This window comes from Nicotiana attenuata, chromosome 2, assembly GCF_001879085.1.
Source record: "Nicotiana attenuata strain UT chromosome 2, NIATTr2, whole genome shotgun sequence".
NCBI classification, from domain to species: domain Eukaryota; kingdom Viridiplantae; phylum Streptophyta; class Magnoliopsida; order Solanales; family Solanaceae; genus Nicotiana; species Nicotiana attenuata.
In genome coordinates this window covers 6,847,893-6,874,908 of record NC_031990.1, presented here as the reverse complement: position 1 = coordinate 6,874,908, position 27,016 = coordinate 6,847,893, and the positions used below count along the sequence as shown (strand labels likewise).

The following is a 27,016-nucleotide window of genomic DNA, read 5'->3' as shown; positions in this document are numbered from 1 at the left end:
GAAGGGCATGGCCTAGAATTCATGTTATCTAAAACAGGTTTTTACGTTTTTTTTGGGGGGTCGGGGGGGGGGGGGTAGGGAGGGACGGGGGGGGGGCAGATATCAAAAGACAATCTTTCTGATACAGATCAAAATTAATCACATGAGAGTTTGTTCACCACGATGCCAATACTAGTATCTACAAGTCCAAGACTATAAGATGTAGGACATAGTAATCAAGTTATATCGTTACTGAACTTGCCTCTATGTAGAATGAATCAGAAAACCCAGACATGACCCGGCAGACACTCTGGAATTCCTCAGTGTCAGGGTTGTAGCAGGCCATAAGGAAAGGACTATACCTGTAATTTAAAAAGTAACGCATTAATCACATGAAAGCATTCATGCAAAAGAATCCAATGCAATTTATCAGCGGTCATAAAAGAACCAAGAGGGGAAGGGGGACGTTCTCTTACGTGCTCAAACAATATATGCATAACATATAAACATTAGGAAACAACTCAGATGTTTGTAGCACTGAACTGTCAAAATGACATACAGTAGCAGCATATGCTCCCACTTTATTGGTAACGCCAGCAAAGTTTGTATAGCACAATCATCTTTAGAGTAGACATTCCCGCTAAGCTATCTCAAAACCTTAAATAAGATTTCTGGGTGAAGAAATGCTCCATCCATGGGAATTTGCAGTTTACTCCTTAACTTTCCGCATGGTACATACTTAGAAAGGTATTCCTGCTAGGCTATCTCAGAACCTAAAACAGATTTCCGGGTGAAAGATGCTCAAATTCGTGCGAATTTGCAGTTTGATGCCTTAACTGTCCGCATAAGAAAAACAAAAAGAAAAGAAAAGAAAAGTTGATCAATACCATCCCGCTTTCCTTCCATTCCCATACCAAGCACCAATCGGAACCAAGTCCAAGGAATCACTTAGTCCTTCCACGTAGTCTCTCTTGACCTGCAGACAAGTCCCAGGATTAGGACTAGATCTCTAATCTTGCTAATGCAATATATCATTCTTCGAGGCGACACCTTTAACCATGCATCAGTGCGCTTTGATGGTGTGTACCCAGCATCTATATCAAGGGATTTCACCATGATTCCTTCACAAGAAGAACGTAGCGCATCATCAAGAAAGCTGTTCATCCTAGCCAATGTGGCTTCGTTATCCGCACAAGCATCATCAGACTCTACCTGAAGAAAGATAGGTTAGGTAAATTACTGAATAGCTGGCAACAGAATGCTCATGTTACGTACTAACCAACAAAACAAAATTATGCACCAAGAAGAAACTTACAGTCATTTCTGTCGCATACTCGAAATAACCCACTTTGCCGTCACCAAATAAATCCTTCAGGTCTGATTTTCACACAGCAAATTTCAAAAATTAAGAGGATGGTTTTACAATATCTATTAAGTACTAAACTTCTACACTTACAGGAAGAAATAAAGATGCATACATTTTCGCCTTTGACGGAGTGGCAGATGCAACAATCTGTAGACAAAGAATTCTACAGTTATAGAATCCAAAAAAGGATGTGAACGTCTCAAATGAAATATTAAAAGAGAGCAACAAGAATCAGCAAGACCCAAATTAATGTGGAATAGCTCTATCTAACCATAAAAGCCTCAGACTGCATGATCAGCCAAATTTTGAAAGGAGGAGCACATGGAAAGGTCTCCTCAAACCTCACAACCCAGTTGAAACAGAAACACTAAGGTTACACATGTTACACTCATAGTGCAACATCCAAATGTATAAACTGAGAACCCCAATCATGCACCTTTTTTTTCAAGGCTCTTGATCGAGTTAAGAAATATTTTACTCCCTCCATCCAAAAGGAATGACATGGTTCGCAGCAAGAGGTCAAATTCAACTGTTTTTTGTCATTAATTTTTGACTATTCACAATGAAATTTATATATTACAAAAGAAAAAAAAAATTTAGAAACTGAAATATTTTTAACATGTTTGAACACTGTAACAATGAAAAATCTTTTCAGTCATTCAATAATAATTGTGTCATATAAAATCAAATAGAGGAAGTATAGTATCACTTCTACTAGCTTCTCGTGCTCTCCTCCTTTCCAATAATCTTATGGTATATTATTTTCTTTAGGATTGAATTTAACTGCCATCTTTCTCAACAAATTTAAAGCCCATTGAAATAAGATCACTTTTTTCAGGGTTATCTTTCCCCAAAAAAGAAAGGACAAAAGGGATGTTATGGTGTATATTCGTTAGAATCGATAAGGGACTATTATATCTATGTAATTATGTAACCTTGATATCTTTCCTAGTTTAAAATAGGTCTATGTACTATTTAAACACCCATTAGCTAGGGAGAATGATCAAGAAGTCTTTTATGTCAATCTTATTTTCCTTGTTTCATTTCTCACAAGGGAATTGGCATCTTTGCACTGGATAAGCTTCCCTATAATTTTTCTTCACGTGCAACAAGTAATAGCATAAACATATTTAGGAATGACATCTTTCTATATTTAGGAACAATTAAATTTAAACTTCCCACTTTAACCTTAATGATGATTTATAGCCACACAAATTTTTAGGGCTTGTTTTAGACCACAAGTTTTAGAGGTCTTTCCTTGTTAAATTCCATGACTAGTCAAACACCGTAACATATATTGGGACAGAGGGAGTATAAATTATAGACCTCCTATACACATCATATACCTTTGTGTCTCATCACCAGGTAAATCCATTTATCAAACTATCAAACCTTAACAATATTAACAAACTACCCTAACTAATTAAATGAGATTTATAGATCAAAACTGGTGCATGCTCACCGACACAAAACATGATTACTATGAAACCAGTACCATTAAGGATAGACAAATGTGTAACAGCAGGAACTGGCCATCCACAACAAAATTGGAGAAATGGTTATAGTAATTACTGTTTTCCATTTGCAAACATCATATCGAAGACAAAAATGCATATCTCAACCTGCACAAAGAATGGTAAAAAGAAAGAGACGTCAGATACCAGAATATAATTTTTACAGACAAAAAACATTTTTTACGGGGACTGTCTATCACAGGCACTGCATAAATATTTTAGAAAAATTGGTTGACCAATAAGGTACAAATATCACACCCCTTGAGGTACGGCCTTTCCCCGGACCCTGCATGAATGCGGGATGCTTTGTGCACCGGCTGCCCTTTTAATAAGGTACAAACTCCAATGAAAATAAAACATAAAATAAGAAGACATTTCTCATTACTTTTTGACAAGGGACATTTCTCATTACTTTAGCATGTGGATTTAAAAATGAATAAAGACAAGCTCCAGTGCCAATCTGCTGTTATCATTGTGGACATGGAGAGAGGGGGTCAACCACCATCTTTCCACACACAAGGTCCAAATCCAAATGATAAATTAGATGGTTACGGGGGTGTCAGAAGGCTAAAGATATTCCTGATTGAGAAGATTGACAATGACCTTAATTTTATCTAATGTGATGATGGAATCTTTGGTCCCTCTCTCTCGCGAAGATAGTTCTTGGAACGACATGAGCTTTGAACCATTTTTTCTATCAATTGCAACAACCTGAAAAAAGATGGAGATCATAAATAACAAAAGTTCATTAGTGATTACAATTTCAGCCCAACGGCTGCGATGGCACTTCGACTATTGATACATTTAACACAGACACCTAATTTAAGTATATAACATCATGGTTTGGTGATGGTCTGATGGACACAATCAGACATGGATGCATGCCAGGTGAACTCCAAACACATGTTGAACCAATTTTTTTTCCCACAATCATTATAGGACAGCAGTGTCCTTAATATGGACAACTGCCCCTTGATTTAAACACATGTTTCCAATTATTGTAGAGCACCTATATCTAAAACTTGACAAGAGAAACGAGGTCTTACTGTATTCAATAAGATTATTCAGAAGAAAAATCTTAAGCCTAGCACATTACTAAAGCTTCCCAATCTACTGTATTCCAAACAACAATGACCTAAAACACAAGGCCGAACCAAAAGAACCACTAGCATTCTAATTAACATAGGAGTAGAAGAAGAATCTGGCCTAACAAAGAAAAAACGAATGTGGTTCCACCTTTTAATTCCCTCCGAATTCGTCACAGTTCTCTCAGAATCACTCTTTTCCTCTTATGTTTCTTTTTCTTTTCAATTTTTTTATTGGATATATTCCCTGTGATTTTATTTTTTTTCCACAGAGCTTTTTTTGATATATTCCCTGTGTGCTTCTGGCCTGGCTCCAGTTGACTTAAATACCAAATTTTTTCCATGGTAGGGTTAGAACCAGACGTGTTTTTTTCTTAAATTCTTCCACTCTGTCACCTTGCTGATTCATTGCTTTTACCCGTTCTGCTGGCATATTTTCTTCTTTAGCTGCTCTATTATAATCATCTTTTTCAACTGCATATCCACAAAAAATTTGCTGTGCTTTATATATGCTTACTTGGTATTGAGCTGTTTGGATGCTTTACTAGCAATATAACACCCAAAGTTTTTAATTTAACGTGGCTTTTGTCGAATCTGTCTCGTGCTACTTAAAGTAGAATTCCATATAAGAAATACCTCTGCATCCACTATGAATGTCGCTCCTCTGGGACCACATGATTCTGTAATTATGTTTACCAAATCAGGGAACCTAGATGTTGTTTCATCCCCATTCCGTGAAAATACACGGACCGAACCATCAGCTAATTTATGAATTTGAGCTCGCTGACCATCATATCTGCAAAATAGATATCAGTACTTTAAGATATGAGTATGTTAAAAAATAGCAATATCTACCGGCTATATTTCAACAACAACAACCCAGTATACTCCCACCAGTGGGGTCTGGGGAGGGTAGTGTGTACGCAGACCTTACCCCTACTCTGGGGGTAGAGAGGCTGTTTCCGATCTACAGGCTATATTTCAGCATCACTAAAACGTTGTTTCAGAATCTTTCTCTTCAGATGTCAACTCATTCATTTTTTCAGAAAGCATAATTATTTGGTTGGAAATCCAAGAAACCGCAAGATACCATTGGTATTAGAAATGATTGGTAAGTCCAGGTAAAGCGAAAATTTTCAGCATAATTCAGGCATTCAAGTATTGGTACAACCCAGGGAAAACCACACCCCAAAAGCTAGCTATTAAGGTGGGGGAGCCCAAGGCTATATAAACCCCACATCAGCACATTGCAATATCGATGTGGGACTCAAGTCCCATACCTTGGACCATAACAAACCACCACGCTCCGCATCCGTCGGACCGACGGCTGTGCGCTAGACTTTTCTACCCCCGGGCGAACACTGCAATACCGGCGTCACCATCCCTGGCACGGTGGGCACGGAGGGCGATGGGTGGCTCTGATACCATTGGTACACCCCGGAAGAACCACACCCCAAAAGCTAGCTATTAAGGTGGGAGAGCCCAAGGCTATATAAACCCCATATCAGCACATTGCAATATCGATGTGGGACTCAAGTCCATACCATGCAATGGACCATAACAAGTATTCACTAACAATAGAAGCAAAGAGAAGATATTGCACCAAAAAACATCATCACTCCTGTACTTTTGAGCACTCTAATTTCTTCAAAGTAACAGCCGGAGGCACGACCCGGCCAATTAAGGCCAGGAGCGCATCGCCGTTAACTAGATCCAACTAGATAATAGGCTACTAAATAAAGGAACCTGGTACTACAATAGCTGCCATCACTCCCCTTGCATGAAAACGACAGAATAAGCATCAGGTCTAGATAAAAAACAACTATGAAATAAGAAGAAAAGTCGACCATACCAAATAAAAAATTAAAATAAATAAGAATAGGACTCCTAAACTCTTTGATACTAGTACTCAAATGATATAACTGAGGAACTCAACAACAAGTATGTGAACTCCAAATAACCCTGCAATTCACTCTCCCTAAAGTTTAAAAAGACACAGCATCTTCTTGAACTATGACTTGTTAGAACTAAAGATATAGAGAAAAGATCAAATAGTTTTAAAATTGTATGTGGTAAAAAAGTTATTAAACGAATATGAACCCAGTGCTACTTGCAATCAGCTAAAATACAGAAGGTAAAAGAATATTAGCTATCACAATTTCTTTTCCTCATTCTTTTTTTACTTTTTTTTTATTTCTACTTTTTTGGGGTGGGAGGTTGGGAAGGGGAGATAGGTGCCCTAGTATTCTCAATTTCACGAAGATAAAAAATGCAGTTTGGAGCATTGTGGTGTGACGCTAATAAAGCACAAAGATCCGTGAAGGAACATAATTTTAGAATATTTACTAGAAATATGCCAGTCCGACAAAAACCCTATGGAGATGCTTCACTTTTGAATTAATCTGTGTCCCTACCAGTTTCTTCAGAGTAGTAATTTCATTATCCCTTTGAAGGGGAGCCTTGGCGTAATTGGTAAAGTTGCTGCCATGTGACCAGGAGGTCACGGGTTCGAGCCGTGGAAACAGCCTCTTACAGAAATGCAGGGTAAGGCTGCTTACAATAGACCCATGTGGTCCGGCCCTTCCCCGGACCCCGCGCATAACGGGAGCTTAGTGCACCGGGCTGCCCTAGTAATTTCATTATCCCACAAAGACCATTTCATTACATTGATGGATCAGCAAACAAATGAAACAATTAGCTACAATTGCCAGAATACTGGTGGATAAGAAAGTTTCGAGCAGTTACTTGTACTCGCATGTAAAGGCTTTGTTCTGGAAGAGCTTCAGCACTTGAGGGGCGCCATTAGTAATTCTATCATCAGCGAAAAATTGAGGAAGTATAAGAGATGGTCCATTGTGAAAGAAACAGTAGGACGAATCGTACTACAAAAAGTGCATCATAAACACAAGTACACATTTATCTGTACTTTGCAAGCATTGGTTTGATGGGTATGCCGGGATCCATTGACAACGTATTTGAGGAAAACGCAATCCCCTTTTCCATCAAAGAAGGAACAAGTACATCCTGGTCAAAACAGATCACTAAATTAATTAGAGACAATAAAAATTAGATAATTCTAGGCAAATCATACTCAAACATTGCTAGCCTCTTGCAGAAGGAAATACGTGACTATTTATTTATATCTTGAATAAATTGAGATGCTTCACTATTTTAAAATGGCACATTTAGCTCACCGAAGAAAAAATATAAATAAAACATAGTAGTAGTTGTTCCCTTTTTTTGTAAGCACTTGGAAACAGTTGAGTGAAATGGAAGTAAAATTAACATACGACCCAGTCAATGATTAACATAAAGTAGAATCACAAAAGATGCACACACAAACGACTAACAACTTCTAAGTGCATGAAAACTTAGAACCTAATATCAATCTTGTAATAAAACCATTAGACTTGAAGAATAACGCTTACCAAGCTGGGAAGGATGTTATATGCTTCAACTACTTCTGCTGAAAGTCGCTAACGTCAACGAAATAAAGAATAGTAGTTAGTAGGAAAACCATTAAGGCAATATCAATGAGTTCAGAAAAAGGGAAAAAAGCAGCAGATATGGACGATAGAAACATAAATTCAAGCTATCAAGAGAATTTCCCCACTTCAATCAACAAAAAGGCAGATCAGAACACCAAACATCAAATGCCAGCAACTCTTACTCATCTCCACAAAGGAGTATCATCTTTGAGTGTAGTCCACCAAAACAAAAGCATGGGACTCAGATGAAACATTCAAGAAGAATGACCCTCCATATGGAATGAAATTAAATACAGATTACTATCTCCACCCTGTCAACCTCCTATGAACAAACCTGCAGATTCTCTTTCATGTTTTCGACTGGTCCATCATAAAGAACAGAATTGAAGACAATAGCTTGAGCTAATGCAGGAAGAACAGTTCTCATCATGGCTCCAATCCGCAAATTCCTAACCTACAGCAGAAAAAGTAAGAAGAGGTGAAACAGTTAGAAGAAAGCAAGATATCTTGCTACACAACATCTTTCACAACAAATCAACATATAATGTAATTTGATATTGGCAGAAACAGGAAAAAGAGCTTGTTTAGGCCTTTATTTAGATTAAAGTGTCCTCAAGGGATTGGTTCGACACCATGTCAACTGAACAAAACTAACACGCTTTCCTAAAGCCAAAATTGCAAACAAGACCAATCAAGAGCTGTGAATAGCAGAAAATTCTTTAATATTCTTAATTTTTGAATAACTTGATGCTATATAACCTTGGGTAATCCTATTTACTAATTATTACGGTGACGAAGTAGAATTGTCACTATATTAATTCCTTTTTCTACTTTTTCATCCAAGTAAAGGACAATCCAAGGGCTTGTATATTACGAGAGTGAAAGCAATTAGTACTAATTCTTTTTTTTTCGAGCATCAAGTTAGTACTAATTCTTAACAGTCACATTAAGTGAAAGAACAAAAATTGTTGTTTCGTAAGTAAGAAAGTAGCATACTTCCAACTCTAGATATGTTAAAAAAAAAAAAAAAAAAGAGTATTAACCCATGTTTTACAATCAGGAAAGGAAAACTACTGCATCAAATATAGATTTGAGATGAATATCGTGTAGACTTCAAAGTTCTCTGGTGATTATAATATTCTATTAGGTTGAGTTTGCCAACAAGACCAAGTTATTGTGAAAAAATCTGGAGCCTGCTGGTTTGGAGGAAATAAAAAATGAACATAGAAAGTTACGCTGTTTTAGATGAGATGTGCGGGGATCCATACAACTACAAAAGTGCAATTATCAGTTCTTTTACACATTTATGAGCCTACAATACCACATAAGGGCTTTTTATTCTTTGAAGACTGAAACTGTGAATCATACCAAAGTTCTGACAAGAAACTTCATCTCCTTCTCCCTACATGAACACATGAGATTGACAATGAGGCTTTTCTTTCGGACGCCACTCCCACTACCTGCCTGTAAACTGATATATTGTATATAGCAATTATCATTTTGTCATCGAAAGCATACAGAAACCATAAGAAATAAAAAAGGAATGGCAAAATGCATTACAGAGTTGAACTGAACTTTTTGATACTTTTCAACAAAATAAGTTCAAGATAAACTATCCTAGCAGTATATTTTCAAGTAAAACCAAAACATTAAAAATGCACGAATCCAGGTTTGCCCCCATTTATCATCTGATTAATGATTATAAATACATATGTACATACACGTGTGGGTATTTTTTTTTTTTTTTTTTGGGTTTGGGGGGGGGGGGGGGGGCCTCTCGATATAAAAACACACATTACGCAAAATCAAAACCAAGACAATTGTAAGAAAAGCTAAAGGTATAATGAAGTAAGCTTATCAAAAAGCGCAAAATAATCCTCCTAAGTGGGTAGACAACTCCCCACGTTACAATGAAATTGTGATACAGATCGCAAAAGCTGGTATACTTCTGAATATACAAAGGTCATCAACTTTACGCTCCATCCAGAACAATAAAAAAGAAGTCCGCAAGAAGATCATCAGAACCAAATAACTAGCTATGTTACCGTGGATAGCATCCATTTACTAACATTTTTGCAACACTATTATCTTTCATCTTTAGACAGAATGAGAAAGGATACAAAAAAGTACAGATTGAACCTTGTCATATAAGAAGGAAAACATAGTCTGATATTCACGAAAAGGATGTGCATGACAGAAAAAGAAAAAAAATGATGCAGGAATACAGTGGACTAAGGGAGGAAGGCATGGTTCTGGTCTAGGAGTCAAAAAACCCAATAAAGACTAAAGAGAACCTATTTGAATACTGAAAAGACTACATGATCTCATTCAAACGATCAGCAACAACTATTGCATACCAAAAGGAGTCAAAATCATACCTTATCCTTCTAAGAATAGAGTATACACCCCTAATTGAAAGTGCCACTGGAGGAGCAAGTAACGATTGTGTTTGTCGGCAAAGTTGAGCAACATCACCTAATCCCAAACAAACAGTCAATAAAGTTCAACCCTGCAACAAAAAACATCCACCAACCAAAGAGAGGAGAAAAGACAAAACACAGGCTATCCATTCTCCAGAAACCTAGAATGACAAATGCTCCTACCAAGATCACCTAGGCTGTTATATAGTTCTCGTACTTTCGATCTCTTTGTCCCGCATGCCTCCTCTAGTGCTGCTATAACAGTACTGCCCCCAATATTCAATTCCTGGAGCATGATAAGATCACAGTTGAGATGATACTCTTCGAATTTCAAATAATAGCAAATAAAATAGAAGTAATGATGTATCAAATCATGCACATATATAAAAAGAATTTAATCACAAAATAGAAAAGAAATTTGTAAATTGCGACAAACCATATATGAGCATAACACTAACAAATATGGTTGTTATTGTCACACCTAATCTCTACCATCTGCTGCCCAGCACGAAAGCAAGAAGCTACTGAACAGATGTGACATTGTGAAAGGCCCTGGCATTTTGTAACAGCTGTTGTTAGCTTATGCATTCTCAATTATAAGGATGGGTCTTTTTCAATTTTCAGTAAGATTGGGTAGCTATGGCAGGAAAGTCTTCTTCAATGTATAATGTGAAGAATGTCTGTAGAACAACATTATAAAGGAGAAAACCCATTTATTTATTACTAGGGCGAATCATTTAGACTCCCCTTTGCTTCATGAAACACAATTGAAATTCCCTGCACTTTGAGATATGCATTAGACCAACATTTAGTTTAATGTCACTAGAAGGACCTCCCTTATAGTCATTACTTTTATAGAACAGTTAAAAGCTAGTGATCTCATCCAAATTGCAATTAATTTAAACTTCTAATCTCCAATGCGAAAGTATTTACAGAAAAATATAGGGCAAACAATAAAATGAAAAAGTTGCCTGCAATCTTTAAATGGGTCAATCCAACTAACTGAATCCACGCTGAGTCACTTCTCTCTCCTTTCTCGAACCTCCGGACACTCCACCTCTCCCATTGCCTTAGCCCCCTTCACTCACCTTTCCCCTTCCTTTAACCTTCTGGTTACTACATTCCCCACTTCCAACAACCAGGTCCTGCCCCTTCCCTCATCCCCACACTCCGCTCTCCCTCTTTGCCACCAACTTCTCTTGACCTACCGTCATACTTCCATTCCTCAACTCAACTTTCCTAGCTCAATCTTGGCTCCTCTCCTCCAATTCCCAACCCCTTCACTGTCCATCTTGCAACCCAAAACAATCTGTCTTTTTAGCCCATTTTGCTCTAAATTGCTTTTTAATATGTGAATTTAATTTCAACAATGCTCTAATTTGCAATTTCCATAATAGGATCCTTAGTTGATATATTCTTATATATCCTTTCTTGGTCTAAAATAAGAAACCTAGTTAAAGTAACCAGCCTTTTGTCATTGGGATAGCTTGGTAGATGACTAGAGTTAAGCTAACAACATATTGTGTATAGACTTTTAGCAATATCCACCTGGTATTAGTGAAGGTGTGTGCATCCTGACCTAAACACTAGGGTTATAAAAAAAAAAGGATACTAATGAAGAATATTTGAATTATCAAAAGAAAAGGTGACGGCCTTTCATTTAGTTTATTTTATTTTTGGGGTCTAATTCCAAATCATCCCTTTTGTGTCTAGAAATGCCATTACAACATATACAAGTAATACCTTGTATATTTTTACCAACTTTTTCCTTTCAAAGGTGGTAATAATGAATCATGAATCCATTATGTGACCCAAATGCCACTTCTAGAACAAGCTTAAATAGAGATCGTATGCAAACATTTCACTTTACGTACTTGGACAACTTAGATAGAAAGGAACAATAGGCGTCTTGAGCAGTGTCATCAAAGGCGCGCTTAAAACGCACTTAAGCCCTGAAGCGAGGCTCAAAACATGTTGAGCACTTTGCCTCGCTTAACGGGCGCTCCAAGTGTTGTCATCAAGGCTCTAACGCATACTTTTCCTTACTAACTAGCGTATCCGGAAGAGGCGACACTAAACAATTGATATTTCACTTTATCGTAAATTTTCTTCAATTTCTTTTCCATACATTTGGTATTCATGCTTATGGATATTAGTCTTGGACTACACATAAATGTTTATAGTTTTTCTCCATTTGCGCCTTTCTTCATTAAAGCCCACGCGTTATTTGCGCTTTGCGATTCAAGCGCCAACAAACCTTAGAGCTTGTTTGCGCTTTTCGCCTTTGATAACACTGTTCTTGAGGATAGCTTTCTATCTTTATCTTTTACAAACTGAGAATATTTTATAAAATTACACCTTTGGTGTCACTGAAAAGCTGTAGATGGACTAGATGATACAATGGAAATCATGGACTTACATGTGTAACTGAATTCCACAAATACCTTTTAGTGGAATTCAAACATCAATGTATATCACTTTGCTTACCCAAAAGGACAAAGAAAAAAAGGAATTGCAATGGAAGAAGAAACTTAAAGCAATGTTAACATATGAAAATATAAAACCATGGGCCAAAACTTGAGGTAATTATGTCAAAGTAGTCAACGAATACACACTCCTGGGCATTAGTGAAAATCGAAATAAATGGCACTTAAAAACAATAAGAAGAAAAATGCATCCAGTGTTAGAACTCAACCACTAACCAAGAGGCAAAATCTTATAGACAATTATGGTATTAGACTAACCATATTTTCATGGTCAGGAGCTATCTTGTTTGTGCACAAGTACACTGCAGGAAGCACATCCTCAGGAGACAATGCCAGCAAGCTGTGAATGAGCAGTAACTGATCAACCAATACAGCCATACTTTCTTCGAGATTAGAGGGTGGGTGGATGAAGAATTTGAATCCATGCTACTCCTAAGTCTGTAGACTCGTGAAATTGTATTATTTATTGGTGTGGAGCAGCGGGATTCGATTCTCCCAATTAGCATAAACTACCATTTTACCTCTCATTCATCCCACTACCCTGCTCCCATAAAAAAAGGGAACACTGTCTTTTTTTGGTTTTGAGCTTGTTAATTTTGAGGATAAGGATAGTATTGAAACCCAATCAAAGCAAGAACCCAGCTTGTAATCCAATAAACCCAATGCATAATAAAATCTATAAGAACATCCCATGCTTAAACCCTTAACAAATGTCCCTCAGTATAACCCGACTATCTTAGAACCCTTGAAAAGAAAATGACGCCTTAAGGGTTAAAGAGTAGTAGGCAACAAACCTCCGAAACATATTGCATAACATTGATGTTGCTCTTATCTTGCCTTTTTCTTCCTCTACCAATTCAAAAGTCCGTGAAATATGTAGGTATGGAGCAGCCTGCCCCTTGCTCCAGCTAGCTGGGGAATAGAATGAAAGAAAAAAGAAAGGAAAAAAAGTAATATTTTACTGGTGAACAGATTTTACTTGGATAACAAAGTTGGAATTTATGCTTGAATATATCCAAATAATTACATCAGAAATGGTAATTACAAGACACCAACCATGTTCCAAAGGAGAATATTTCTCAGGTGGAAGTGATACATAATTTACAGCAGTATTTGCTAAGGGAATTCCAGACAAGGACAAATCCGGGTCATCTCCTAATTTTTTGGGCAACTTCTCATCTTTGGAAGAAGGGAAAACCTCTTTAGCAGGTTGCACCACTTTGCTGCTTTCAGAAATCCCGCATCCATTAGTTTCTCCAACATCTTTGTGTTCTGAAAAATAAATATCAAGTGCCATACTTATGTCTCCTTTAGTCTTTGCTAGTACTGTGGCAGCATAACTTCTTAATGACTCATCCCTATTCACGATCTGAATAAACCGATCAGCTTCCTCTATATAAGACTCAACGGAGGCACTTAGTAGCATACTGTTATCATCGTGGGAATTTCTACTAGTAGTTGCAGATGGAGGAGCCATTTTACTGAAGAACTTTGTTATAGTACACTGCTTCGATCCACCAGGTTCCATACTTACATTTCCTCTTGCTTTTTTAAGCGACTTGTTTTCAGCACTTCTCTTCCTTTTACCCGGAGTAATAGTTTTGCAACTGGAACGGTTCATGTTGGGCAGTTTAAAGGTTTTATTTGATGCAGTTGTTTCACCCTGCTGCGGGCTTTTACCAACCCATGGTTTGGGAGACAGCATATATTCATCTCCTTTTGGTTTAAAAGGCAATGCAGACCCATTTAGTGAGTTTGGCTCAAAGGAAGAGGTAGGAGAATTACTGACAGTGACCCGTTCGCGGTATTCGGTTTCATGTTCATAGAAGTTAGTGACTGCATCAACAATATTTTTCCCCGAAATACTAAGTAAATCCAACATCTGGTCTTTAGTGACCCAAATGGGTAAACAGTCTTTAAGTTCTTTCAGATCTTCTTCCACATCACCTTCACTTATTTTTTCTAAACCTTGCAACTCAGGTTCTCCTTGAGGAAATGAATGGATAATATCCTCCCTATCACCATTATTGCAGATCTTAGAATCCAATGAAGTATCCTCATTTTCTTGCTTGGTGATACTGACTAAAGCATGAGCAGATTCGCCTGTGTTTTCTTGATTGGTGATACTAACTGAAGCATGAGGAGATTCTTTTGCATCCATATCTTCCTCCCCTTGGACACAAGGATGAAAACCCATCAGAAATTCTTGCTTAATGGCCATCTCATCAACCAAGCCAGCAAAATGCTTCTGCATGGCATTAGCATGTTTGCTATCCAGCTTCTCAACATCTATGCCTACTGTTGGTATGACGCGCTTTGGTTTCAGAAACTTTACATATTGTCTAAGCTCATCGTAATTAGAATGTTCACTATATGGAACAAGATGTATCTCAAAGGAATCTTTCTTCCTCACTGAAAATTTACTTCGCTTCACTTCATAAGTCCAGCCGGTTGGGACAAAACCAACCACCTTAGAATACCCTTTCTCATTCATGATCTCGTTCATTTTCACAAAATTGGGTCTGAAATATGGCCAAGTCTCACCCAACACATTCCACCCAACAACATGAACATCAGTTTCAGATTCAAAGGTAGTAAACACCCCATCCTCCCCATGACCTAATACCTTCAAAACTGCTATCTTCCTGCCATCAACGTGGATCTTTCTCTTACATCTCCGTGCAACCTCCACTAAAATCTTCTCCTTCCCAATAACATAAGTAGCAATAAGAAACAATATATTTTTCAATGAGCCCTCATTCTCAGCTCCATATTTCTCTATAACACCAACTATATAATCAATTGACTCATCTTGACTAGGGAATATAAATTTCGGATTACAGTAAGTTGTATCTAAAAATACAGCATCAGCACCAATAAATGCATTTAAAACGGGCTCTAATTTCATTTTGTCACAATAACGAAAATCACCTGTGTGAATATACCGCTCAAATTTGCCATAATTAACTGGAATTTTAAATAAAAATTGCACAGCACCAGGACAATGATTGGCATCGCTGAGAAATACCTCGGAGCCGTCTATTAAAACGGCTTCGGAAAGCGGTAAAGACACTACAAATTGCGCGGGAACATTGAGGACTTGGATGAGAAGGTTAGCGGTTATGGAGGAGCAAAAGATGATACCTTTGGACCAATTAGGGGAAAGGCCAGTATAGTGATCGGAGTGGAAATGAGAGAGGAAGTATGAAACTGAGAAATCGCCGGCATATTTGAAACCGTCGATGATAAAGCGAGTTTTTGGAATCAGTTTCGGTTGAGGGACTGAGGGAGGGATAGGGGGAAGAGGGAGGGGTGGTGGATTTGAATGTGAGGAAGATTGGCCGGGGAGGGAGTTGAGAGCGGTTGGGTAGAGAGTGGTAGAGTCAAGGGTTAGGGTTCCGGCTTCGGATGACATGGCCGCCGGTGAAACCGATGATTACAGTGGAAATTAAACGACTCGAAAGAGGACTTGAGCGCTGCTTTTTATGTTTCGAGGCGGTTGGATTGGCGCCAGAACTACAGGCTTCTGTCGGACTTCTCTCGTTGTTTTGCGATTTGGTAATCTGGTCCTCTTTCTTTGGAAAATTAAACATTAACCCCTGATAGTTTTGCTATGCGCCTGAGTTATGGACAACAGCTTGTGCTTACAATTTACACAGCTAGTAAAGAACTTTGCATGTTGTCGCTAGGTATTGATTAATGTTACCATTGACTTGCTTGAACAGTTCTAGGCTACATTTTCATGTTCTCCCTCGTAGTTCATTTTTATCAATTGTTGTACCATTCAAAATTTGAATTTAGTACCATTGAACATTCTTGGTATATTATGTTTTAGTTGACATCACCTTCTAAGATTGAGAATCAAGGACAAAAAAGAGTAAAGTTGTTATCTCTCTATGTGCAATCTCGGTAACACAATCAAGAGTCCGGAACCAAACAAAAACATAATGACCAAACTATATATAGCATCTTTTTAAAAGACGGTACACCTTAACGTCCGTTTGGCCATTTAAGTATAGCGTCTTTTTAAAAGACGCTATATATATATATATATATATATATATATATATATATATTATGTGGGTTGCGCATGTGGCGAGACAAGGTGGGACCATTATGATGCACGTGTGGCGAAACAAGGCGGGCACTTGCTATATTATTATTGCACACGTGGCGAGACAAGGTGGGCTATGTCAGGGATTGATTGTGATGATTTATGATGGCCTGGGGGCATTCGTGTTGTTGATATTGTGTCATGGTACGCTTACCTGTATGAGCTTTACCTCGTGAAAGTTGTGAGAGAACGTCTTACGTGATGTCCGTTCTTTTCCTTATGCTCTTAGCTGGTATGATCTATGTTAGAACACTTGCACAAGCATACACGTAGTTAAACACTCCTATTGGATAAGAAGCTCTCCTGATATTATTGGGTATAGATGTACACCCTCGGTTGCCTGTCATACATGTGAGAGTGGCTCTATTTAGCAAGTGAGTTGTCAGCATGATCATGAGGTGTGATGAGGGCACAGGATGTCAAGTGTTAGGGTTCAGGTATTGGGACCCGTGAGCTGTAAGTTTGACTGAGGTTCGGTACTTCATGGAGTTTGGTGGCTATGACCTGATGTGAAAACTGTCATAGTTTGAGTTATTACTTGTCTTTACTGTATTTGTGATTTAGGATTTGGGTTGCATTTCCGCTCGCGCTTCTATGTCATTATTATGGTGTTTCCGTTGTTACTTACTGTTTTCCTTCCTTATTGTAATTGTTGTATTGTTAGCCATATCGCGTAACCTTTATATAGACATTATGTTATGTTGTTCCTATACTTATACTTGTACAAATTATTAGACCAGTAGGTGTTTTGACAGTTCCTCGTCACTACTTCACCGAGGTTAGTCTTGATACTTACTGGGCAACGATGTGGTGTGCTCATGCTACTTTTCTGCACATTTTTGTGCAGATCCAGGTATTTCTTGCTGGTTAGTAGCTGTGCGGATCGCTACGTGGAGACTCAAGGTAAACCTGTTGCTACGTTCGCAGGCTTCGGAGTCACCTTCATATTTTGTATGCACAATGTTCTTACTTATTTCCAACAGTTGTATTTAGCAGTTGTAGCAAACTCTGTAGAGCTTACGCCTTGTACTACCAGTTTTGGGGTTGTAAAGTTTAAAGAGATTCCAATTTCCAATTTATTAGATGTTAATTAAATATTGTTATTGTTTTTATTTAATGTTAGGCTTACCTAGTCCCTAAGACTAGGTGTCATCACGAAACCCAACGGAGGGGAAATTTGGGTCGTGAAAGCGAAGGATTCTTCGCTTTTGTGAGTTCGCAGTTGCGAACTCAGTGTTGCAATTGCGACATCTGCAGCCTGCTAAAAGCTGGGCGTTCCGAATCTTAGCTTCATTTTATCATGTTTTGAACCCTAGGTCCGAGAGTGGGCGATTTTGTGAGAGGATTTTCATATCAAATCATTGGGTAAGTGTCTCTAATCCATTTTCAACTATATTTTGTGATTATTTCTTAGATTTAACATCAAATTCATGAGACTCTAAAGGAAAATTTGGGGAAAATTCTAAAATCTTTCAAAAATAAAAAATGATGATTTGATGGACGAATTGGTATCGGAACTTGATAATTTTTTGTATGGTTGAACTCGTATCGGAATGGGTGTTCGGGTTTTGTAAATTTTTTCGGGTTCCGAGGTGCGGGCCCCGGGAGTTGACTTTTTGCAAATTGTATAAGGATCATAGCTTTATTAATTGAAATTGTTTTCTCTTGCATTGTTTGATGTATTTAAGTCGTCTTTGGATAGATTGATCCAAGCGATGTTGAGTTGGTAAAGGAAAAGCTAAATTGAGTAATGAGTTGGCCGAATTGAGGTACATATCTTGTCTAACTTTGTGTGGGGGAAACCACCCCTTAGGAATTGAGTTAATTGTGTTACCTTGTTATGTGAAAGCCGTGTACGCAAGGTGACAAGTGATTTCACAGCCTATATGTGGTATTAACCGGTTTAGATTGTCTAGTCTCTTGCCATGCTTTTGATTAAATTGTCATAACATGTGGTATTTCGTTGTTAGACTACTCTTACATGCTCTATATGATGTCGTTAGCCCTTATTTACCTCTTATTTGTTCTTTGGCCCTTATATTTCTTGGTTGTAGTCATTTCCTGCATTATTGTCTTGTTACCTCTTAATGATTGAGTTCTTCCATGACTACGTGCTTATCTGCTACGTGTCCAAGTTGTTGTGATTACCTGCGTAGTTATCGCGTGCCGTACATGTCTTGTTGTTTAGTAAAGGTTGTTGTATTCCTTTGATTTTTACGTGGTTCCCTTGTTGTTGTGTACTCATACTCTTGGTTATAGAAACTCTTGTAACGTAGTTGTTGGATTATTGTTGTTGATTTAAATTATTGTACGGGGGATCGGGTTGCACGCTACAATAGGTGAAATAAGGGAGGTGGTGGAATAAGGGAGGATATTTGTATTGTGATATTGTTATTGTATAATGGGATCGGGTTGCACGCCGCAACAGGAGAAATAAGGGTGGATTATTATGGTGGAATAAGGGTGAATTACGATATTGATATTATATGGAGGGATCGGGTTGCGTGCCGCAACATATTACGTTTATTGTTATGATATTGACATTGTTCGGTGGGATCGGGTTGCATGCCGCAACAGGTGTATAAGGGTGAATTGATATGGTGGAATAAGGGTGACTTATGATATTGATATTATATGGTGGGATCGGGTTGTGCGACGCAACATATCTTGTATTTTGGTATCCCTTGTCTTACTGTATTGGCTTTAGTTCCTTCGTGTGAGACTTTGATAATATGTATTTCTAGTTTTTCACTGAGTTTTGACGATCGAGTTATTGTCATTGACTTATTGTCTTGCGGTCATTTCCTGAGCTCTTTTCCTAATACTATTATTCTGGTGAATTGATTTTCAAAGCGAACTTACTACGTTGAGTCATTACCTCCTGCCTGCTGAGTTGTTAGAAATATAGTGATTTAAAATGAAAGAACTAATATCATGCTACCTTGTGTGACTTTAAGTTAGAACTCGCCGTATATTTTAAGCATCTACTATTTCTAAAAATAATTATATTTTATTTCAACTACTTCCCCAGCTTAATCTTCTTAACTTGTCTGAGGTTTTCATTTCACTCAAAAAGGAATTGTTATTATGTTTTAACTTAATAAATTCTATATTAAATGCAGTAGCTATTCGTTGTTGAATTTTATTTGAAAATGTTATTTTCTTCTCTCAAATGATTTCTAAAACAAAGCTCATCTTTCTTGTTGATTTCCTTTTTGGTCTAGAAACTGCAAATTTACTTTATGATAAATAAATGGAATCTCTTGAACATCTTAATTAGGAATTAACATGGGTATTATGTACCGAGTAGCACGTGGATTTCGCCGTGCAAAGTGAGATGGAAAGATGTGGGCACAAGGTGTCGTGTGTGTTAAAGGGTTGGAAATTATGGTTTATTGTATGAGATTACAAGAGATGGAATTATTGGGATCGTGTATTAGAAAAAATTTGTTTGGGTGAGTTGACATCGTTTTCCCTACTTGAGCACATTTACACTTACCTGTATCCCAACTATGTTATCGTTTAATTACTTGGTTATTTGTCGTTACCATTCGTGTTTTCCCCTTATCGTCACTACTGTTTAGTAATTTGAATTCTTCCTGCTATTAGCATTACTTTGATATCCCTATCTTTGTTAGCTTTATATCATCTCCTATTCAGGTTATTAGACCAGTAGGTGTCTTGAATGTTCCTCGTCACTACTCCACCGAGGTTAGTTTTGATACTTACTGGGCACCACTGTGGTGTGCTCATTCTACACTTCTGTACATTTTTGTACAGATCCAGGTATTCGATTGTTAGTGGCTGTGCGGATCATTGCTGTGGAGACTCAAGGTAAACCTGTTGCTGCATTCGCAGGCCTCGGAGTCACCTTCTATTGTATTTATATCCATTGTTTCCTTTTGTTCTAGAACAGTAATGTATTCATTACGTATAACTACTCCTAGAAAGGCTTATGATTTGCACTACCGGTTTTGGGATTGTAAATTGTAAAGAGATTTCTATTTTGAAATTGTTCAAAGTTATTAAATATTGTCGTGATTTCTGTTAATGTTAGGCTTACCTAGTTTTAGAGACTAGGTGCTATCACGATTCCATCGGAGGGATTTTGGGTCGTGACATATATAGAGATGACAATAAAACTCGGAATAAAAAATAACTGAACCATCCTTTCACCATATTTAAGAACCACATCATTTCCTTCTTTTGAAACAAATAATCTCCCAAACAATGAATTAATATCATATATAAAGGGGGCTTCCAGCTCTATTATTAAGCACGAATTCTGCCGAGGACGTACGGCCTGATCCAACATAAATATAAAATGTGCACTGCCGAAGGACGAACGGCATGAACCATAGATGCATCTATTAACTTGCTGAGGCGAATGACCCGCTCCCATGAGAGTAGTGGAAAGAGTCACCCCGCTCGCAAAATATACTTACGACGCGGTTAAATTTATCAATAAATCATAACCTTTCTCGATTCTTTTCAAAATACAGAAATTCAACTTGAAGCTTTTGAAATCTTAAAATCCTCAACTTAGTTCCATTCGATGCAATTAACAAATATAATCAGATAACGGTGTCTACATAGCATGGTGTAAACCTAAAACTACCCGGACATAAACAGGAATAGTAACTATGTACGGACTCTCGTCAATTCGTGCGTACGTAGCCCCCACAAACAACAACACATATTAATTATGTTTACCTATGGGCTAGATTCCCTCTTTCAAGGTTAGAAAAATGACTTACGTCGTCTCAAGGCCTACTTTCCGGTCCAAGATTATGCTCAAACCCTCAATTCGGTGCTGAACAATCCAAAACTATTTAAATAGTGTGAAAACTAATCAATATATGTTTAAAAGTTCATATCCCAACAATTAAAGTGATTATCCAACTCTAAATGCGAGATTCCTAAAATTCATCCCCGGGCCCACGTGCCCGGATTCCGAAAATTTTCGAAGAAAATTGTTACCCATAACCTTAGGAACATAAATATATGATTTTTACTAAGTTCCATAATGATTTTCGTGGTAAAATCCATTTTTTATCAAAAACCTAAATTTTCATCTTAACCCATAATTTTCGCTAATTTACATGTTATAATCTAACCATAAACTATGTATTAAACTCACATTAGGTAGAAATTACTTACCTTACAAAGCTAGGTCGAAATCCCCTCCTTAAGAGCTCTCAAATCGCTCAAGAGTGGAATAAATGACCCCAAAAATGCTCAAGTCTCGTTTTTAAAACTCACTGCCCAGCTGCCTCCTTCATCGCAAACGCGAAAGGGGTTTCCCGTTCATGAAGGAAAACGGCTCAGGCCCCCTGAGGCATTACATCGCGAACGCGAATGCGGAGGAAGCTTGGCCTACCCTTCGTGAACGCGAGGGCTGCTTCGCGAACGCGAAGAACAAATCAACGGCCCGGCCCAGCCCAGGCTCCTCTACGCTAACACGAGTTGCCTCACGCCAACGTGAAGGTCACCGGCCCCAGAACTTCGCGAATGCGAACGCGAGGGTCCCAATTCCTTATACGCGAACGCGAGGGTCCCTCCGCATTCGCGAAGAAGGAAACCAGAACTAGGATTTTCTGGTTTTTCACACTTTGCTCCAAGGGGTCCGAAACTCACCCGAGCCACTCGGGACCCCGTCTAAAGGCACCAACAAGTCCAAAAACATAATACGGGCCTTCTCGAACTCTCGAAACGGGAAAATCAACAACGAAACCCAGAATCACACCCCATAACCAAATTGAATCAAACTTTGAACTTCAAGTTTCCTAATCGCTCCGAACGCGCCGAATCATACTTAGACAACTCCGAATGACACCAAATTTTGTGTGCAAGTCTTAAATGACATTACGGAACCCGATCTCAAAATTCCTTTTGGACCTCCATATCATCAAAACCCGTTCCGAACCAAATTTAAAGAACTTCTGAAATCTTCAAAGAACCAACTTTCACTATTATACGCCAAAACGCTTCCGGGTCCTCCAAAACCCGATCCGAACATACGCCCAAGTCCGAAATTATCATACAAACCTATTGGAACCATCAAATCCCGATTTCGAGGTCGTTTACTCAAAATGTTGACCGAAGTCAAACTAGGCCTTTTAAGGCCAACTTAAAGAACCAAGTGTTCCGATTTCAACCCGAACCCTTCCAATCCCGAACCAACCATCCCCGCAAGTCATAAATCAGTAAAAACATGTATGGGAAGTCTTATTTAGGGGAACGGGGTTCTAGAAAGCAAAACGACCGGTTGGGTCGTTACATTCTCCTCATAAACAAACGTTCGTCCTTGAACGGGTTTATATTCATACTTGAAGTACTGAATAAGTGTGGATATCTACTCCGTATGTCCTCCTCGGACTCCCAGGTCGCCTCCTCGACTAGTTGGCCCCTCCACTGAACCTTTACCGTGGAAATCCTCTTGGATCTCAACTGGCGATCCTGTCTAGCAACAATGGCAACTGGCTCCTCCTCATAACCCAGGCTCTCATCTAACTGAATAGTGGTGAAGTCTAACACATGTGACAAGTCGGCGTGGTACCTCCGGAGCATAGACACGTGAAAAACCGGATGAACTCCTGATAGGATGGGAGGTAAAGCAAGCTCATAAGCAACCTCCCCAACTCGCCTGAACACTTCATATGGACTATAAACCTGGGGCTCAACTTGCCCTTCTTCCCGAATCTCATAATAACCTTCATCAGCGATACTTTCAAGAGAACCTCCTCGCCTACCATAAATGATACATCACGCGCCTTCTGATCCGCGTAACTCTTTTGTCTGGACTATGTTGTGCGAAGTCGCTCCTGGATCAACTTTACCTTTTCCAAGGCATCTTTTACCAAATCAGTACCATATAACTTAGCCTAGCGGGGCTCAAACCACCCGATGGGAGAACGACATCGCTGACCATATAAAGCCTCAAATGGATCCATCTCGATGCTCGACTGATAACTGTTGTAATAAGTAAAATCGGCCAAAGGTAAGAATCGATCACACTGTCCTCCAAAGTCAATCACACATGCTCTGAGCATTTCCTCCAGGATTTGAATTGTCCGCTCCGACTGCCCGTCGATCTATGGATGAAATGCTATGCTGAGCTCTACACGAGTCCTCAACTCACTCTATACTCAAGAAATGTGAAGTAAATTAAGGGCCTCTATCTGATATGATGGAAACAGGCACACGTGCAACCGAACTATCTCCTAAATATAAATCTGGGCCAACCTCTCTGAAGTATATGTAGTCACAACCGGAATGAACTGTGCCGACTTGGTCAACCTGTCGACACTGACCCAAACTGCATCAAACTTCCACAAGGTCCGCAGCAACCCAACTATGAAGTCCATAGTAATGCTCTCCCACTTCCGCTCCAGTATAGTCATTTGCTGGAGTAGACCACCTGGCCACTACTGCTCTTACTTAACCTGCTGGCAATTTAGGCACCTAGATACATACTCAACTATGTCTTTCTTTATCCGCCGCTACCAATAATGCTGCCTCATGTCATGATACATCTTAGTACCACCTGGTTGAATGGAATATCGAGAACTGTGTGCCTCCTCTAGAATCCTTCCTCTCAAGCCATCGACATTAGGAACACATAGACGACCCTGGAGTCGCAGAACACCATCCTCGCCAATAGAAACCTCCTTGGCACCACCCTGTAGTACCGTCTCTCTAAGGACCATCAAGTGCTGATCATCAAACTGTCGAGCCTTGATCTGCTCCAATAGTGAAGACTGAGCAACCACACATGCAAGAACTCGGCTGGGCTCTGAAATGTCCAACTTCATAAGTCTGTTAGCCAAGGACTGAATGTCCAAAGCTAGTGGCCTCTTCTCTGCTGAAATGAATGCCAAGCTACCCATACTCTCTGCCTTCCTTCTCAAGGCCTCCGTGACTACGTTCGCCTTGCCCGGATGATAAAGAATGGTGATGTCATAATCCTTAGTAACTCAAGCCATCTGTGCTGCCTCAAATTGAGATCCCTTTGCTTGAACAAATGCTGCAAGCTATGATGATCAATGTAGACCTCACATGACACCCCATAAAGATAATGCCTCCAAATCTTAAGAGCATGACAATCGCCGCTAACTCTAGATCGTGCACAGGGTAGTTTTTCTCATGGATCTTTAGCTCACGTGAAGCATATGAAATAACTCGCCCTTCCTGCATTAGTACACAACCCAAACCAATGCGTGAAGCGTTGCAATAAATCGTATGCATCCCCGAACAGGAAGGCAACACTAGAACCGGTGTTGTAGTCAAAGCTGTCTTGAGCATCAGAAAGCTCGCCTCACAATCATCGGACCAATGGAATGGGGCACCCTTCTGGGTCAATCTAGTCAAAGGTGCTGCAATAGATGAAACCTTTCCACAAACCGGCGATAATACTCTGCTAACCCCAGGAAACTCCTTATCTCAGTCGCCAAAGTAGGATGAGGCCGACTCTGAACTGCCTCAATCTTCTTGGGATCCACCTTAATACCCTCGCCTGATACAACATGCCAGTGGAATGCCACAGACTCTAGTCAAAACTAATGCTTGGATAACGTAGCATACAGCTTATGTTCCCACAAGGTTTGAAGCACCACTCTCAAATGTTGCTCGTGCTCCTCCATGCTACGTGAGTCGATCAAGATGTCATCAATGAAGACAATGAAGAATGAATCAATATAAGGCCTGAACACCTTGTTCATCAAATCCATAAACACCATTGGGGCATTAGTCAAGCCGAAGGACATCACCAGAAACTCATAATGGCCATATCTAGTACGGAAAGCAATCTTCGGAACATCCGAGTCCCGAATATTCAACTGATAATACCCTGATCTCAAGTCGATCTTAGAGAACACCCTAGCACCCTGCAACTGGTCAAACAAATCATTAATACGCGGCAACGGGTATTTGTTCTTGATGGTGACTTTGTTCAACTGGCAGTAATCAATGCACATCCGGATAGTCCCATCTTTCTTCTTCACGAATAGCACTGGGGCACCCCAAGGTGATACACTTGGTCTGACGAACCCCTTTGCTAACAACTCCTCAAGCTGCTCTTTCAACTCCTTCAACTCTTTCGGAGCCATACAGTACGGTGGGATAGATATAGGCAGGGTACCTAGAGCCATGTCAATACAGAAATCAATGTCGCGATCTGGTGGCATGCCTGGAAGGTCAGAAGGAAACACATCGGCGAACTCCCAGACTACTGGCACTGATTCAATCATCGAAACCTCTACGGTAGTATCCCGTACATAAGCTAGATAAGCCAAGCAACCCTTCTCGACCATATGTTGAGCCTTCAGAAAAAAGGATGACCCGACTAGATTTGCTAACAGACGAACCCTTCCACTCCAATCTTGGCAACTCTGGCATCACTTAAGTAACAGTCTTGGCATGGCAATCAAGGATGGTGTGATATGGAGATAACTAGTCCATGCCCAGGATGACCTCAAAGTCGGTCATATCGAGCAATAGAAGATTTACTCTAGTCTCGTAACCACAGAATGTGACCACACAAGACCGATAAATCCGATCCACAACCACAGAATCGCCCAAAGAAGTGGACACATAAACGGGAGTGCCCAAGGACTCACGAGGAATATCCAAGAAATGAGCAAACAGAGATGTTACATATGAATAGGTAGACCCTGGGTCAAATAATACCGAAGCATCCCTACCGCAGACGAAAATAATACCTGTGATCACGGCATCTGAGACCACTACATCTGGTCTGGTCGGAAAAGCATAGAACCTAGCTGGAGCACCGGCTGGCTAGTCTCCGCCTGACTGAACAGTAGCTGGCTGGTCTCCCCCTAATTGGCTCCACCTCTAGGACGGCTCCTACCCGCCTGCCCTCCGCCTCTGGGCGGTCGGAAGGCTGCTGCTATAATCATTGGCTGATGACCCTGTTGTACTGCCTTGCTCCGAAGTCTGGGATAAAATCTCTTCATATGACCCGGATCTCCACACTCGTAATAGTCTCTCGGTACCATAGACTGCTGCCCCAAAGTCTGACCCTGATGGCCTGAATACCCACTGGAAGAACCCTAGATGGCTGGTGGGCGGTATGAACTCTCGGGCATGGTATTGACATAGGCGTTGGAAGAACCCTGATGACCTGAGTACCTACTGGAAGAACTCTGAATAGCTGGTGGGCGGTCAGAACTCTCCGGCATAGCACTAAAATAGGGTCGCACTGGAGCACCCCGAGAAACTAGTGGTGGTGCTGGATATATGGGCCTGCTAGGCTGACCCCTCCCAAACTAACCTCTGCCCCCAGCCGGGGCACCTCTAAACTCTCCAGAGAAACGTGTACTCTTGTCCCGCTGCATCTGCTCTCTACCCCTCTGGCGGTAGCCCTCAATCCTTCGAGCAATCTCCACTACTAGCTGATAAGAAGTCCCCATCTCAACCTCCCGGGCCATACTAGCGCTAATACCGGAGTGCAACCCCGCAACAAACCTCCGCACTCTCTCTGCATCAGTAGGAAGTATCATAAGTGCATGGCAAGACAACTCAGAGAATCTCGCCTCATAATCGA

At 39.7% G+C, this 27,016-nt stretch overlaps 1 protein-coding gene across 5 annotated transcripts in view; it reads right to left on the bottom strand.

The window, feature by feature from the left end:
- Positions 1 to 15,842, bottom strand: part of LOC109243790 (DNA ligase 6-like) — a 17,528-nt gene extending 1,686 nt beyond the window's left edge. Inside the window, exons 1-18 of one of the 5 annotated variants that reach the window (XM_019410781.1) lie at positions 13,395 to 15,842; positions 13,133 to 13,250; positions 12,597 to 12,678; positions 10,036 to 10,138; positions 9,811 to 9,907; positions 8,801 to 8,903; positions 7,767 to 7,886; positions 7,373 to 7,420; positions 6,871 to 6,968; positions 6,690 to 6,755; positions 4,581 to 4,740; positions 3,463 to 3,570; positions 2,918 to 2,967; positions 1,458 to 1,492; positions 1,295 to 1,356; positions 1,030 to 1,191; positions 867 to 955; positions 242 to 341 (exon numbers count right to left, since the gene is read on the bottom strand). In XM_019410781.1, coding sequence (XP_019266326.1) covers positions 242 to 341; positions 867 to 955; positions 1,030 to 1,191; positions 1,295 to 1,356; positions 1,458 to 1,492; positions 2,918 to 2,967; positions 3,463 to 3,570; positions 4,581 to 4,740; positions 6,690 to 6,755; positions 6,871 to 6,968; positions 7,373 to 7,420; positions 7,767 to 7,886; positions 8,801 to 8,903; positions 9,811 to 9,907; positions 10,036 to 10,138; positions 12,597 to 12,678; positions 13,133 to 13,250; positions 13,395 to 15,753 — 3,960 coding nt within the window. In that variant the 5' untranslated portion in view covers positions 15,754 to 15,842. Of the gene's footprint in view, positions 1 to 241; positions 342 to 866; positions 956 to 1,029; positions 1,192 to 1,294; positions 1,357 to 1,435; positions 1,493 to 2,917; positions 2,968 to 3,462; positions 3,571 to 4,580; positions 4,741 to 6,689; positions 6,756 to 6,870; positions 6,969 to 7,372; positions 7,421 to 7,766; positions 7,887 to 8,800; positions 8,904 to 9,810; positions 9,908 to 10,035; positions 10,139 to 12,596; positions 12,679 to 13,132; positions 13,251 to 13,394 lie in introns of those variants that run through there. The other 4 variants (XM_019410789.1, XM_019410794.1, XM_019410805.1 and 1 more) reach the window with 4 other exon arrangements.